This window comes from Lagenorhynchus albirostris, chromosome 9, assembly GCF_949774975.1.
Source record: "Lagenorhynchus albirostris chromosome 9, mLagAlb1.1, whole genome shotgun sequence".
NCBI lineage: Eukaryota > Metazoa > Chordata > Mammalia > Artiodactyla > Delphinidae > Lagenorhynchus > Lagenorhynchus albirostris.
This window is the reverse complement of record NC_083103.1, coordinates 16,390,605-16,405,996: the sequence shown is the minus strand read 5'-3', so window position 1 is coordinate 16,405,996 and position 15,392 is coordinate 16,390,605. Positions and strand designations below refer to the sequence as shown.

The 15,392-nt window shown below is 36.0% G+C and overlaps 1 protein-coding gene across 2 annotated transcripts in view; it reads left to right on the top strand.

Moving 5' to 3' along the window:
- Nucleotides 1-15,392, top strand: part of TTC17 (tetratricopeptide repeat domain 17) — a 154,855-nt gene that overhangs the window by 56,509 nt on the left and 82,954 nt on the right. For both annotated transcript variants that reach the window (XM_060159373.1, XM_060159372.1), the window contains exons 11-16: nt 2,066-2,212; nt 3,562-3,677; nt 3,834-3,999; nt 5,158-5,235; nt 5,373-5,597; nt 12,795-12,981. In XM_060159373.1, the coding sequence (XP_060015356.1) occupies nt 2,066-2,212; nt 3,562-3,677; nt 3,834-3,999; nt 5,158-5,235; nt 5,373-5,597; nt 12,795-12,981 (919 nt within the window). The remainder of the gene's footprint in view (nt 1-2,065; nt 2,213-3,561; nt 3,678-3,833; nt 4,000-5,157; nt 5,236-5,372; nt 5,598-12,794; nt 12,982-15,392) is intronic.

Sequence of the window (15,392 nt, the reverse complement as noted above, 5' to 3'; positions counted from 1 at the left end):
CCCAGTAGTGGGATTGCTGGGTCATATGGTAATTCTATTTTTAGTTTTCTAAGGAACCTCCATACTGTTCTCCATAGTGGCTGTACCAATTTACATTCCCACCAACAGTGCAAGAGGGTTTCCTTTTCTCCATACCCTCTCCAGCATTTATTGTTTGTAGATTTTTGATGATGGCCATTCTGACTGGTGTGAAGTGATACCTCATTGTGGTTTTGATTTGCATTGCTCTAATGATTAGTGATGTGGAGCATCCTTTCACGTGTTTGTTGGCAATCTGTATGTCTTCTTTGGAGAAATGTCTATTTAGGTCTTCCACCCATTTTTGGATTAGGTTGTTTGTTTTTTTGATATTCAGGTACATGAGCTGCTTGTAAATTTTGGAGATTAATCCTTTGTCATTTGCTTCATTTGCAAATATTTTCTCCCATTCTGAGGGTTGCCTTTTCATTTTGTTTATGGTTTCCTTTGCTGTGCAAAAACTTTTTAAGTTCCATTAGGTCCCATTTGTTTATTTTCATTTTTATTTCCGTTTCTCTAGGAGGTGGGTCAAAAAGGATCTTTCTAGGATTTATGTCACAGAGTGTTCTGCCTATGTTTTCCTCTAAGAGTTTTATAGTGTCTGGCCTTACATTTAGGTATTTAATCCATTTTGAGTTTATTTTTGTGTATGTGTTAGGAAGTGTTCTAATTTCATTCTTTTACATGTAGCTGTCCAGTTTTTCCAGCACCATTTACTGAAGAGGCTGTCTTTTCTCCATCGTATATTCTTGCCTCCTTTATCAAAGATAAGGTGACGATATGTGTGTGGTTTATCTCTGGGCTTTCTATCCTGTTCCATGACCTATAGTTCTGTTTTGGGGCCAGTACCATACTATCTTGATTACTGTAGCTTTGTATTATAGTCTAGTCAGGGAGCCTGATTCCTCCAGCTCCGTGTTTCTTTCTTAAGATTTCTTTGGCTATTCTGGGTCTTTTGTGTTTCCATACAAACTGTAAAATTTTCTGTTCTAATTCTGTGAAAAATGCCATTGGTAGTTGGATAGGTATTGCATTTACTCTGTAGATTGCTTTGGGTAGTATAGTCATTTTCACAGTGTTGATTCTTCCAATCCAAGAACATGGTATATTTCTTCATCTGTTTGTATTGTCTTTAATTTCTTTCATCAGTGTCTTACAGTTTTCTGCATACAGGTCTTTTGTCTCCTTAGGTAGATTTATTCCTAGGTATTTTATTCTTTTTTGTTGTAATGGTAAATGAGAGTGTCTCCTTAATTTCTCTTTCAGATTTTTCATTGTTAGTGTATAGGAATGCAAGAGATTTCTGTGCATTAATTTTGTATCCTGCTACTTTACCAAATTCATTGATTAGCTCTAGTAGTTTTCTGGTGGCATCTTTAGGATTCTGTATGTATAGTATCATGTCATCTGCAAACAGTGACAGTTTTACTTCTTTTCCAATTTGTATTCCTTTTATTTCTTTCTCTTCTCTGATTGCTGTGGCTAAAACTTCCAAAACTATGTTGAATAAGAGTGGTGAGAGTGGGAAACCTTGTCTTGTTCCTCATCTTAGAGGAAATCGTTTTAATTTTTCACCATTGAAGGCTATACATATTTGAAATTGACTGTCCAGTGGTTTTTAATGCCTAAATGATAGCTATATTAAACGCTTAAGAACCCTTAAGCACACTAATTTTATAGAATAGTGATCATTTTAGTCTAGGTAGGGGAGAGGAATAATGAATCAAACATCTAAATCAGCTAATCACTAAACTTATAAGAGACTAAATCATAGAAAGGAAGTAGTGGGACAGGAAAACAACCCACACTAGTTTTCTCACACATCAATGGCATAGTTGATTGAAAGTTGCTAGCTGTGCATTATCTGTGAGAGAATACTGTTGGGGCATAGTTCTGAAAATTAAAGATCTGATTGCCTTTTAACTGACCTACTTTGTGATTTTCTTCTAATTTTGAGTATTCATTAACATTTTTGGGTTGAGTTAAATCTTATTTACAACTCCTTTTCTGCTTTCAGTTTGATTGAACTTTTCTTTTCATTTTCTAGTTTGGTGAGGATTCATCAACCTCCAGTATGATGTCTGTGAACTTTGATGTTCAAGCAAATCAGAGTGATATCAGTGATTTGGTCAAGTCTTCTCCCATAGCCCATTCTGTTCTCTGGATCTGGGGCAGGGACTCTGATGCATATAGGGTAAGTTAGTAGAGGATGATTAAGGAGTTTTCTCTAACAGACAAGATTTCTTAAAGCAGTGGCCCTCAACCCCACTGATTAATATGGCCCCAGTCACTGTTCAGCTTAGTTCAGCAAGCATTTGTTAAGCTTACATTAAATGGAAGGCATTCTGCTAGGTGGTAAGACACAGGGTCTGTCTTGAGTTCTTGGCAGTCAGGTGGGGCAGATGGACACCCTGATTTCAGTTCAAAGCTCTGAGTATAATCACCAACCCTCATGAGTTTCTAAACTTGACCTAAGTGCGTGCTTGTATGTACTTCACTTATTTAATCAGCATTCTTTTATTGAGCTTCCAACTGTATACCAGGCTGATACTATGAATATAGTACACAAGTTCCTTGCTCTGCTGGAGCTCACATTCTAGCAGAAGATACAGATAATAAACAAGTAAATAAATATGTATTTCTAACCTACCTAAGAAATAATTGTGTGTTAGCCAATGGGGATACCAACATATGAAGACAGAAACCATGTATTTTTTATTCAACATTAAATTTTCAGAATTTAATTGTGTTTTTATTCTAACAAAATTAATACGGCCACTTATTATTTAATTATGTCTAATATAAATTCCCAAGTTTGAAAGCTTCAGGCTATAAGTTTAGTAAGCCTCTGGTACGTGTTATTTATATTTAGAAAGATGAAATTTTACAAATAAAATAATAATTGTTAAACTTCAGCATTGGCAAAGAAAAGTCTTAGTTAAGGGAAAAATAGTTTTCTGTTCCAGTTTTTTAAGTGCATGTATGCTTCCAGGTAAAAGTCACAAACTCCACCTCAAATTGACTTAAACGAAAGAAAATTCACCTCATATTATGGGAAATCCAAAGATAGAGCAAACTTTGGCTTTGGTTGATTCAGTGGCCCAGTGACCCATTCCTTTCCTTTTCTTTAATTTGCCATCCACTGTATTGGTTCCATCCTAAAGCCTGTCTTCCTCATGGTACTGAGGCGACAGCCAGCAGTAGCTGGAGCAACATGGTTTTTGCTCCTTTGGGGCATAAGAGACTAAGACTGGCTTTTCTTTCTTGGAAGCCCCAGGCAGACCTCTCCTTGTGTCTTACTGGCTCAGCTGAGTTAGGCCTGCCCAACCCTGAACCAGTCTGTGGTAAAGCAGGTAGAATTACTGACTTAGACTAATAATCTGCAGTAGAAAGAATACTATAGAGTCTACCACAATGTCTATATCTTAAAATACTAAACTGTTTTTAGGTTATCCTAGTATATTTATGTTCTTTTAAAAGTTCATTTAGCATATTGAAGCATTGAATCTGAAGAAATTTATGAGAAATTTTCTTTTTTATTAGGACAAACAGCATATTCTGTGGCCTAAAAGAGCAGATTGTGCAGAAAGCTATCCTAGAGTCCCTGTTGGCGGGGAATTGCCAACGTATTTTCTGCCTCCGGAAAACAAAGGACTCAGGCAAGTGCTGATGGATTTGGCAAAGCACTTGATTCTGCATGATTATCATCTGGCGGTTCTTTGAGAGCACCAGCCTTGGACTTGAAAGGTTAAGTCTTTATTTTGAAGTCACCCAAACTTTGAAAATATGAATTTTGTTCCTTTTTCTTGTGCCAGGATCCACGAACTCAACAGTGATGATTATGCTTCAGAAGAAGAGGCCCAAACCCCTGACTGTTCCATAACTGACATCAGAAAAAGCCAGACTCTGTCCTACTTAGTCAAAGAATTAGAGGTCCGCATGGATCTGAAAGCCAAAATGCCAGATGACCATGCACGAAAAGTAAGGCTCACTTAGGCTGGTGTTTATTGCCGTCCATTCTGGTTGACTTCGCAAGCCTCATAGGTGGAGCAAAAATTTGATAGAAGGCAGTTGTTGAGCTTTAAGTTTATGAAACTGAAACATAGAGTTAAAGATTTGGTGAAATAATTAAGAAGTCAGTCATGCTATTGAAGGAATGCTAGTAAAGTGTTCCCCTGGGTTGCTATATACATAGACCACCCAAGCAGTGTTCCTCTAAGAGGGCTGCAAAGATGAGTAACACAGAACTCTGTTTACCTAGTGGAGACCACTGCAGTTTAGCTTTACATTCTCCAAGCTTCCAGAAGTTTGTATAAATTGAAAGCTTGAAGATTCTCTTTCCTTGGCCTTATCAACCCTGTTTTGCGCTCATATGAGGTCCTTAGGAATTTGTATGAATTTGATAACTACTTTGCAAACATTATAAATATGTTCTGTTACGCTGTTTTCTTTAGTTCCTATTAGCTATGTATAACTAGGAATGTTTTATTACTGAATATAAATCCTATATTAGTTACCATTCCGTAGGTACAAATGAAAAAATTTACTTTTTACAGAGAAAACAGACCATCACCATGACCTTTTTTTAACTTAATTTTAAAACTATGAGCAGTTACTACTTACATTCAGCATTTACTGAGGCAAAAAACATTATGTTCCAGGCACAGTTTGGAGTGCTAGGAATACAAAGAAAAATAGACCATGATCCCTAACTTAGAGTTGCTCACAGTTATATAAATGCTGCAAGAATATAAAGTAGACTAATTGAGGATCTGGTGCTTTTCCAGCTAGGAAGGGTAGCAGATTTTCATTGCATCAGGTGTTGCATGCTTTGCTCTCTGAATAATTTCTCATTTGGTTCTGGACACTTAGGTTGACTTGAACGGGGGAATGATAGATCACCTTAATATGTATGTGGTGTATATGTTTTTAACTTTTTTTAATTAAAGGAAACTAAGGCATACACGAGCAGGGTAACACCTGTTGTAATGTCAATGACTGCATGTTATGTATATAATTATAAATATCTCTTCAAGTTAGCTGTTCCTGAGGAGCTCAAGACTGTTGTCTATAGAAATTCTTTTCAAATGTCTTCACTGTTATTTTCAATTGATTCAATCTTCCTTTTGATGTTTTCAGATTTTGCTTTCCCGTATTAATAACTATACTATCCCAGAAGAAGAAATTGGGTCTTTCTTATTTCATGCTATTAACAAGGTGAGTTGCCTACCTCAGATATCTGAAATTTAAATGCTTAGTAATTGTAATTAAAAGTTAAAATGCATGTATTAAAAAATCCTTTTTAGAATGAGTACTGTATTCTTGTATTAACTGAAGTATTTGGGGTTTTTCAGCCAAATGCTCCTGTCTGGCTGATACTCAATGAAGCTGGACTCTACTGGAGAGCAGTAGGAAATAGCACCTTTGCTATTGCTTGTCTTCAGAGGGCTTTGAATTTGGCTCCGCTTCAATACCAGGATGTTCCTCTTGTGAACTTGGCCAACCTTTTGATTCACTATGGCCTTCATCTTGATGCCACTAAACTGCTGCTTCAAGCTTTGGCCATCAATAGCTCTGAGGTGAGGTTTTATGTTTCTTTGTAGCAATATATACTAAGTAGTGATAACTCAAATTCAGAGTATAATATGTATTTTTATAGAGAGGGCATAAAAAAAAACTCGTTTTATTTTTTAGTAGAATTTGCATATTGTAAGACGGCTTTGTTTTATTTTTGATGTGTTCATCTATTTTAAATGAATGAAGTTTATAAATTATACAGTTATTTTTTAGAAACTTACATTTACATAAGAATGACATAGCTGCTAAAAATATACTGCCACATCTTTATGTCTGAAACATCTGCTTCTCACTTTATCCTGCTCATTACAGCGTGCACATTGCATAATGTTATACTGTTTTACAGCGTTAATTTATAGATACCTTTATACCAACCAAGCCAGAGCACAGTTTAAAGGTTGTTTTGATAAGGATAGATAAGTAGGTTGATATTCATGCCCTGAATCTCCCACATGCAATCCATGGAGTTGTGTCACTGCTTTGTAGTTAAATACTTTATTTCATTGTTTCTAAAGTACCACTTACTTTTTTTTTCATATTTTAACATCTCTGCAATAAGGATGCATGTTATAATTGATGACATCTTAGGTTTGATGAATGCAGTTATAATAAATGTACAGTTAAATTGCTTTTATACTTAGCGTCTAAATGTTTCTGAGTTTTATATGCAAAGAAACTTTTAGAAGAAGTGTGCATGAATGGCCTAGGTTTATTCGAGGTGTCCCAAAACTGATTTTTTCGGTACTAGAAGAGAATGTTGCCTGTTAAGAGTTTCCTTTGAAATACACCAATTCACAACTGGATTTTAAGTAAAACTTTATAATCACTGTTATACAACAGGCCAAGCTGCCAGAGAAGTACATCAAATATTAATCAAATGTTTACTGTGTACCAGGTGTGGCTATAGTAGAACAGATGGTCTATATGAGATGTGATAAAATGAACACCCAAATGGAAGGTTCAGCACAGCTGCATTCCCTTGATACTTCTCATGGTTCACTTTTTTCTGCCACCAGCCAAGGCAGTTAGGCAGTTTTCTTCTGGGAAAAAAAAAAAAAAAAAGCTCCTTTAGAGATTAGCTGCCTTTTCATTTTTTTTTTGCAGTACGCGGGCCTCTCACTGTTGTGGCCTCTCCCGTTGTGGAGCACAGGCTCCGGATGCGCAGGCTCAATGGCCATGGCTCACGGGCGTAGCTGCTCCGCGGCATGTGGGATCTTCCCGGACCGGGGCACAAACCCAGGTCCCCTGCATCGGCAGGCGGACTGTCAACCACTGCGCCACCGGGGAAGCCCTGCCTTTTCATATTTGAAAATTATACTAAAATTTTAGCTAAATACTGTAGTACTGCAACAAGAATAAAAATACAAATCAGTGAATCAGGGTAGATACCCCAAAATACACCTTAATCAGACCCTACCCCCAGCTGTCAACATTTGGAAATATTTCCTTATAAGCTTTCCTTCTATGTAAATATTTCATAGTGTTGCAACTTTACTGTACTGGTGATCTTTAAAACTTATATAAAAAAAAATTTTTACTACCTAGTTTTTATAGCCATCAATTTAAGTGGTTGTATAAAGGTTTGATGAATTGATATGTTAGAACTTACTCCTCTGTTGCTGGATGTTTAGGTTGCTAATATCAGTAATGATTTTCTGGATACGACCTTTTCTGTTTTCCAGATCATTTTCTTAGGAAAGACTGCTAGTAGCAGTGAAATTACTAAGTCAGTAAGAGAATGAATATTTTGATGGCTTTGATACAAAATACCAAACAATCCACAAAAAGATTTGGGCCAATATATATTGCCATAATCAAGATCTATAAATATTCATTTTGCTTGTATTATCACCAGAATCAGTTGAAGTAACTGCTAACTTTTATTGATTGTTTACTAGAGCCAGGCACCATACTAAGCACTTTACATGTAATAACTCATTTAATCCTCAAAACAACCCTATGAGATAAGATTTACCCATTTGATAGAAAAAGAATGCCAAAGGGATTTACAGAAAGTCATAGAGCTTGGATTTGAACTCAGGGAGAGTGGCCGTTAGAGTTCACACCTTTATAGTCAAGTCACACTGCTTCTGTATTAACGTTTGTAAAATAGATTTACTTTAAAAAATTCCATTTCTCTGTTGTAACATAAATTTCTTAATCTTATTTTAAGGATATTGTATTTTTTAAAAATGTTTATTTATTTGGCTATGCCGGGTCTTAGTTGCGGCACACAGGATCTTCGCAGCATGTGGGATCTTTTTTTTTTTAGTTGCAGCGTGCGGGATCTTTTTATTTTTTACTTTTTAGGTGGGGCATGTGGGATCTTTAGTTGCGGCATGCAGGCTCTTAGTTGCGGCATGTAGGATCTATTTCCCTGACCAGGGATTGAACCCGGGCTTTCTGCATTGGGAGCTCAAAGCCTTAACCACTGGACCACCAGGGAAGTCCCTGTTTTATTGTTTATTGTTTGTTTGTTTGTGTTTCCGGCTGCGTTGGGTTTTCGTTGCTGTGCGCGGGCTTCTCATTGTAGTGGCTTCTCTTGTTGCAGAGCACAGGCTCTAGGCACATGGGCTTCAGTAGTTGCAGCGTGTGGGCTCAGTAGTTTTGGCTCGCAGGCTCTGGAGCGCAGGCTCAGTAGTTGTGGTGCACGGGCTTAGTTGCTCCATGGCATGTGGGATCTTCCCAGGCCAGGGCTCAAACCCATGTCCCCTGCATTGGCAGGTGGATTCTTAACAACTGTGCCACCAGGAAAGTCCCCTATTTTATTGTATTTTTAAAGTAAAAGTTTATGTAGGCATTTTGCTCATTTTGTTAGAATTTGTTTTTTTTTTAATTTTACATGAACTCTTTATACAATAAAGTCTTTAACTCCATCTATCATATGTTAAAAATATTTTCTCTCTTTGCCTTTTTATCTTAGCTTTTAAAACTTACCTTAATTTTCCATCTTTTCCCTTTTGATTTCTATTGTTAGATTTAAGGTGTCCTCATAAGAAGTCTGAAAAAAAAATAGTTCTATTTTGTTTTCTCTGGTTTGTCTTTAAATAGTTGACTCTCAGATATACAAAGGTCTTTTCCTATGTTGTCTTCTAGATGTTTTACAGTTTCAGGTTTCACATTTAGACCTATGATCCATTTCAAGTTAAATTTTCTTTGCAGTGTGAGGTAGGGCTCAAAGTTCATTCATCAAAGTTCATATCCAAATGGATATCTGATTGTTCCAGGACCATATCTCAAGAACATTACACTTTCCTTATTGAGTCACTTATCACCTTTGCTCTGAACTCCAGACTCCTTTATCCAACAGCTAACATGACACCTCCACTTGAATGTCTAAAACACGGTCTAAAACTACAGGCCAAAACTAAGCTCCTTAACATTGTTCTAATTTGTTCTCAGTCTTTACCATTTCAGGAAACAGTAAAGCCAGTATCTCAGGACAAAAACTTAGAGCCATCCTTCGTACCTTTCTCCTTCTCTCAGGGCAGATTCAATCTATTAAGTAATCTTGCTGATTCTGTTTTTAAAATATACCCAGAATTTCACTATTTACCATCATCTCCACTGCTATCTTATCCACACCATCATTGTCTTTTATCTAGATTATTTCCGTAGCCTCCTAACTAGCTTCTTGGCTTTCTGCCTTTGTCACCCTACACTCTATTCACAGTACAGCAGTCAATGAAATTCTTATTAAAAGTCAGATGTTGTCAGGGACTTCCCTGTTGGTCCAGTGGTTAAGACTCCACACTTCCACTGCAGGGGCACGGGTCCAATCCCTGGTTAGGGAACTAAGATCCCACGTGCCGCGCAGCGCAGCCAAAAAAAAAAAAGAAAGAAAGAAATTGCATTATGAATAAATACAATGCCAGTAGTGCTCAGCATATGCTAAACTTATATGCTGTTCCTTAGCTTTAGGAAGCTGTAGAGTATTGCTTAAAGGGAGCCGCTTCCCCTCTCCTTTCACCTAAATTCTCTCCATTCCCATAGCCAGAGTTGAAAAATTACCTTCTACATTGAAAAAATACAAGAAACAAAGTTAGTAATTTTTTTTTCAATGTCAGATGTTGTTATTTGTTCATATCTCTGCGGTGACTCTCCATGTAACTCACAGTAAGAAACAAGAATTTATAATGATGTAGAAGGTCCTACATGACCTTGTTACTTTTCTGACCATATCTCCATGAGATCGTTCCTTTGGTCATTCTATTCTAGCCTCACTTGGCCGCCTTGCAGTTCCTTGAACATGCTAGCTGTGCTCCCTCCTCAGGACCTTTGCATTTTCTATTCTCTCTGCTTGGAATGCTTCATCCCACTAAGATTCTTCATAGCTTGCTCCTCATCTCCTTAAAATCTTTTACAAATACTAACTTCTCAGGGAGTCTTTCCCTTACTACTCTGTTTGTAACGGCACTCTCTTCCCTATGGTTAGTACTATTTATGTCTCTTCCCTGCTGTCCTTCATCACATTTTACTCACAATTGTGTGACACGAGACTATGAGATCCACTAAGGCAAGGATTTATCTTTCTTATTTTCTGCTGTATCCCCAGTGTCAAAACCAGTATTTGAAACATGGTAAACACTCAGTAATTATTTTCAGAATGAATTCACGAAAATTATTCTTTTTTTCCAAAATGCTAACCAGTTCGTCTCAATACAAGATATTTGCACAAGTGTCATTCTAGTCATAGGGATAATCATGATACTTCGTTTCCTTCATTCTAGTTGTAAGGATAATTACGATACTTCGTTTCCTCATGGAAAATATAAAGACATTTTTGAAATCTATGTATGGAATTTAATTGTATATCTTAGTGTGAACCACTAAGTAATACTTTAAATGTAACCTGAGTGCTACCTAGATTAGGCCTCTTTAATCTGGAATATTTTGTACACCTTGGTTTGGTTATAGTGAGATATTTCTGATGACCTAACAGCCTGAATCAAAAGCAAGTAGCTGATAAATTATAGGAGATAATTGCTTTTCACGGGGATATACTGTGCAATATATATATATATATATATATATATATATACTGTGCACGGGGATATACTGTGCAATTTGAGAATAAAACATTCTTAGATCTTTTAAAATATTTTTAATGATAAAGTAAATAGATGGTTTGTAGAATAAATGGTTTGTATGCAGCAAATACTAAGCATAGGTATATTTCTGCTAAAATGACCTAAACCGAATACTTCGGGCTGCGTATAAAAACAAAGTCTCAACAAACAATTGGAAAATAGAATTTTAAGACTATTTACAATAGCATCCAAAAAATCAGATATCTAGAAGTAAATCTAAAGGAAGATGCACAAGATTTCTATCGTGATTACAAAACATTGCTAAGAGAAAGAAAACCTAAATAAATGGTGATATACATCATGGATTGAAAGATTCAATATTGTTAAGATGTAAGTTCTCTTCAGATTGATTTATAGATTCAATGTGATCCCAAACTCCCAGCAATTGCATGTATATGTGTGTGTAAATTGATAAGGAGAGTCAAAAATCTACATAAAAATGGATCTAGAATAGCTCAAAAATTGGGGTGTGAGGGGAAGAAAAAAACAGAGTTGGAAGGTTTATATTACCAGATTTCAAGACTTAACTGTAGTTAAATCAGTATGGTACTGGCACAAAGATGCTCAAATATATCAATGGAACACAATAGAGAAATTAAAAATAGGCCCCTGCATATATGGTCACCTGATTTATGACAAGGCACACTAGTTCAGTGTGTGTGGGAGCTTTTGGTTTTTCAGTAGGTAGTAATGGACTACTTGGATATCCCCTATGGAAAAAGAAATGAACCCTGACTCCTACTCCATATCATACACAAGATGAATTTGAGGTGGATCATGTACCAAAATGTGAAAGATAAAACAATAAAGCTTCTTGATGAAAACATAGGAGGAAGTCTTTGTTACCTCATAGCTGGCAAAGATTTCAAAAAGCACTAACTATAAAAGAAAAAAATATATAACTGAACTTCATTAAAATTAAGAATTTCTGTTTATCAGAAGATACCATTAAGAGAATAAAAAGGCAAACAACAGACTTGGAGAAGATATTTGCAATAAATATTTCCAGCAAAGGTCTCATGTCTAGTGTATATATAAAGAACTCCTTCAAATCAATAAGAAAAAGGCAACCCAATTTTTTTTTAATGGGGAAAACAACAGCACTTCAGCAATAAGGGTACCCAAAGGGCCAGTAAGCACATGAAAAAATATTCAACATTATTACTAATCAAGGAAATGCACATTAAAATCACAGTGAGATGCCACTTAAGCATCTCACTAAAACAGCTAAATTTAAAAAACTGACAATAAGAAGTCAGTGAATTCTCACAGTTGTTGGTAGGAGTGCAAGTCTGTATGTCCAATGGGAAATGGTTTCGTTGTATCTCATAAAACTAAATGTATGCCTACCTTAAGAACCACTGCTAAGTGTATACCCAAGGAAAATGAGTGCATATGTCTATCAAAAGACATTTACATGACTGTTCATAGTAGCTTTATTTATAGTAACCCAAAACTGCAAACAATCCAAAAACTCCCTATCAGTAGGAGAATGGATGAATAAATTGTGGTGTATTCACATGATGAAACATTACACATCAGTTTTTTTGAAGAAGAATGAACAAATAGTACACAAAAAACATCTGGTTTCTTGAATATTAGATGTTGTGTTGAGTGAAGCAGGTACAAAAGGGTACATATTATACACGTAAGAGAACAGACTGTTTGATTCCATTTATATGGAGTTCAAGAACAGGCAAGGCAGAGCTGATCTATGGTGATAGTCACAACATCACATCAAGTGGTGTTACCTCTGGGGTTGGGGTTGGGTTGCCCAGGGGAACCTCTTGGGGCACCAGAAATGTTCCAAATGTTTTGTATCTTTAGATGAGTGGTGGTTACAGGGGTATATACATATATAAAAACTCATTGAGCTGTAAGCTTAAGACTAGTACATGTTACATACTTTATGTATTTTTTATCTTAGTAAAAAGGTAAAAAATAAATTTATATTAAACAGTTTAGCTGATGTAAATAAAATGGACAGTTGGGGTAACTTTTATGAGGTAACCTAAAAAAAGCCAAAAGACATATACTGTAAAGGTTTTGTAACTCTCAGAAAATATTAATTCATTAACATTTTCTGATTTTTTTTTTCTTTCTTTTCAGCCCCTGACCTTTTTGAGCCTGGGAAATGCTTACCTTGCTCTGAAGAATATCAGTGGGGCACTTGAGGCCTTTAGACAGGCTTTGAAATTAACTACCAAATGCCCAGAGTGTGAAAACAGCCTGAAGTTGATTCGCTGTATGCAGTTTTATCCTTTTCTGTACAACATCACCTCTTCTGTTTGCAGTGGTAAGCAGCTGTTAAATGCTGGCAAAACAATGAGTTCAATCAGGATTCCTGTTTTGATCAACAGAACACAGAAAATGATTTTATTTTTCCAAGGTTTTTACATAACCAGTGTAATACTAGATACATAGGAAAGAAATTAATTAATAACTGCTGTGTACATGCCTTGGAGCATTGGGCTTAATTCTCTCCCAGAACCCTAGTTTGAGAAAGGCTGATCAAAGTATATTCGACTGGGATTGATAAGCTGTGAGATTTTTTTCTCTCCCCCAAATCTCTGATGTTCTACAACAACTGATATTTATGGTAAAAGTTTTTTTTTCTGCCACAAATTCAAACGGTGTAATGAGATTTGAAGCAGTGTTTCTATCCTCATTCACCGAAGTACAGCCCCTTGTCTTTGAGTGGAGGTGGTGTGGACCTTCACCGCACCTTTCAGGCAGTCGTCCGATGTGAAGCGGCTATCTACTTTGCATTCTTCCACTTCCTCCCACAGGCACCACGCATCTGTACATATGTGTATACATACACACGTGTGCAGCAGTGTGTCCACCTGGGTCAGAGCTACTTGAGTTAATGTCTCAACTATTGTAAATTTCTAAGAGTTCCATGATATTTTTTCTTCAATATTTTTTTATTGACGTATAGTTGATTTACAATGTTGTATTAATTTCTGCTGTACAGCAAAGGGATTCAGTTATACATATTTATACATTCTTTTTCTTTGAATTTTTATTTTTTTATACAGCAGGTTCTTGTTAGTCATCAGTTTTATACACATCAGTGTATACATGTCAATCCCAATCACCCAGTTCATCACATCCTCACCCCCACCCCACCCCCCGTCACTTCCCCCCTTGGTGTCCATACGTTTGTTCTCTACATCTGTGGCTCAGTTTCTGCCCTGCAAACTGGTTCATCTGTACCATTTTTCTAGATGCCACATATATGAGTTAATACACGATATTTGTTTTTCTCTTTCTGACTTACTTCACTCTGTATGACAGTCTCTAGATCCATCCATGTCTCTACAAATGACCCAATTTCGTTCCTTTTTATGGCTGAATAATATTCCATTTTATATATATTCCACATCTTCTTTATCCATTCGTCTGTTGGTGGGCATTTAGGTTGCTTCCATGACCTGGCTATTGTAAATAGTGCTGCAGTGAGCATTGGGGTGCATGTGTCTTTTTGAATTATGGTTTTCTCTGGGTATATGCCCAGTAGTGGGATTGCTGGGTCATATGGTAATTTTATTTTTAGCTTTTAAAGGAACACATTGTATGAGCACATTGAATATAAGGAATACATTCTTTTTTAATATTTTTTATTTATGGTTTATCATAGGATATTGAATATAGTAGTTCCACGATATTTGATTATTATTTAACCTTCACTGGAAGAAAAAAAATGAGTTTAACTTGAATTATAAGTGGTTCAGTTTATATACATGTGAATCCTCAGTACCTTGCTTTTGTAGAGCACACAGTAGATGCTGTGTTTAATGTTCAAATTAGATTATAATGTTCAACCAGAAGACTAGCTCAGCTCCTTCACTTCAGGTATTTAGAAGAAGAAAAAAAGTGATACACACTTCATTAAGTGACTTGTCTAAAAGACGTCAGTAATTACTAGATTTGGCACCGAAACTGATTCACTATACCAGACTGCCTTAGGATTTTAATGGAAGGCAGGAAGTCATTTTAAATATCAGAGCTCTTTTTTTAGTGAAGAAACGAAAAATCTCTCAGACTCTATAGCTCAGTTGTAGATCATTGTTGAGCAGCATCTAAACTAGAATTCGTACATGAATGCTGAAGGCCTAACAGTGTTTTTTTAGCAAGGCAGTATAGTGGGGTGGCTAGTTCTAGAGTCATACAGATTCATGTTTGAGCCCTGGCTTTGCCATTACTATCTTTCTGTTCCCATTAAAGTAATTTGTGTCCTAATCTATAAAATGAAAGACAGTAAAATTTCATATACTTTTTGGGAGGATTAAATGAGATTATTGTCACAGAGTAGGTGTTATGTAAAAGTAAGCCATTAGAAATTCATAATGAATACAGAATATGACTCTAAAGTTAAGGATCTTTATCTTCTTATATAATACTAGAAAATATGTTGTGGTCTTTAAAGTTTTGTAGGTTATATCTAAGGACAGCCTTATAAACAGGATTTCATTTTTTTTCAATGAGCTGTTTATATTAATAGAATTTCTTATTTTCTTTACTATCATCTCCCTCACTTCTCTTCTTTTCTGTTATTGGGAAGAAGGGTTTTGTATGTATATAGTGATCCTTTTCTAAAAGCCTTTTCTCTTGTATTTGTTTTACATGCTTTTGCTTAGTATTTTAGTTTCTTGAAATTTATTGTTATTTTATGTCACTGATGTTGAGAGAGGAAATTCAGTT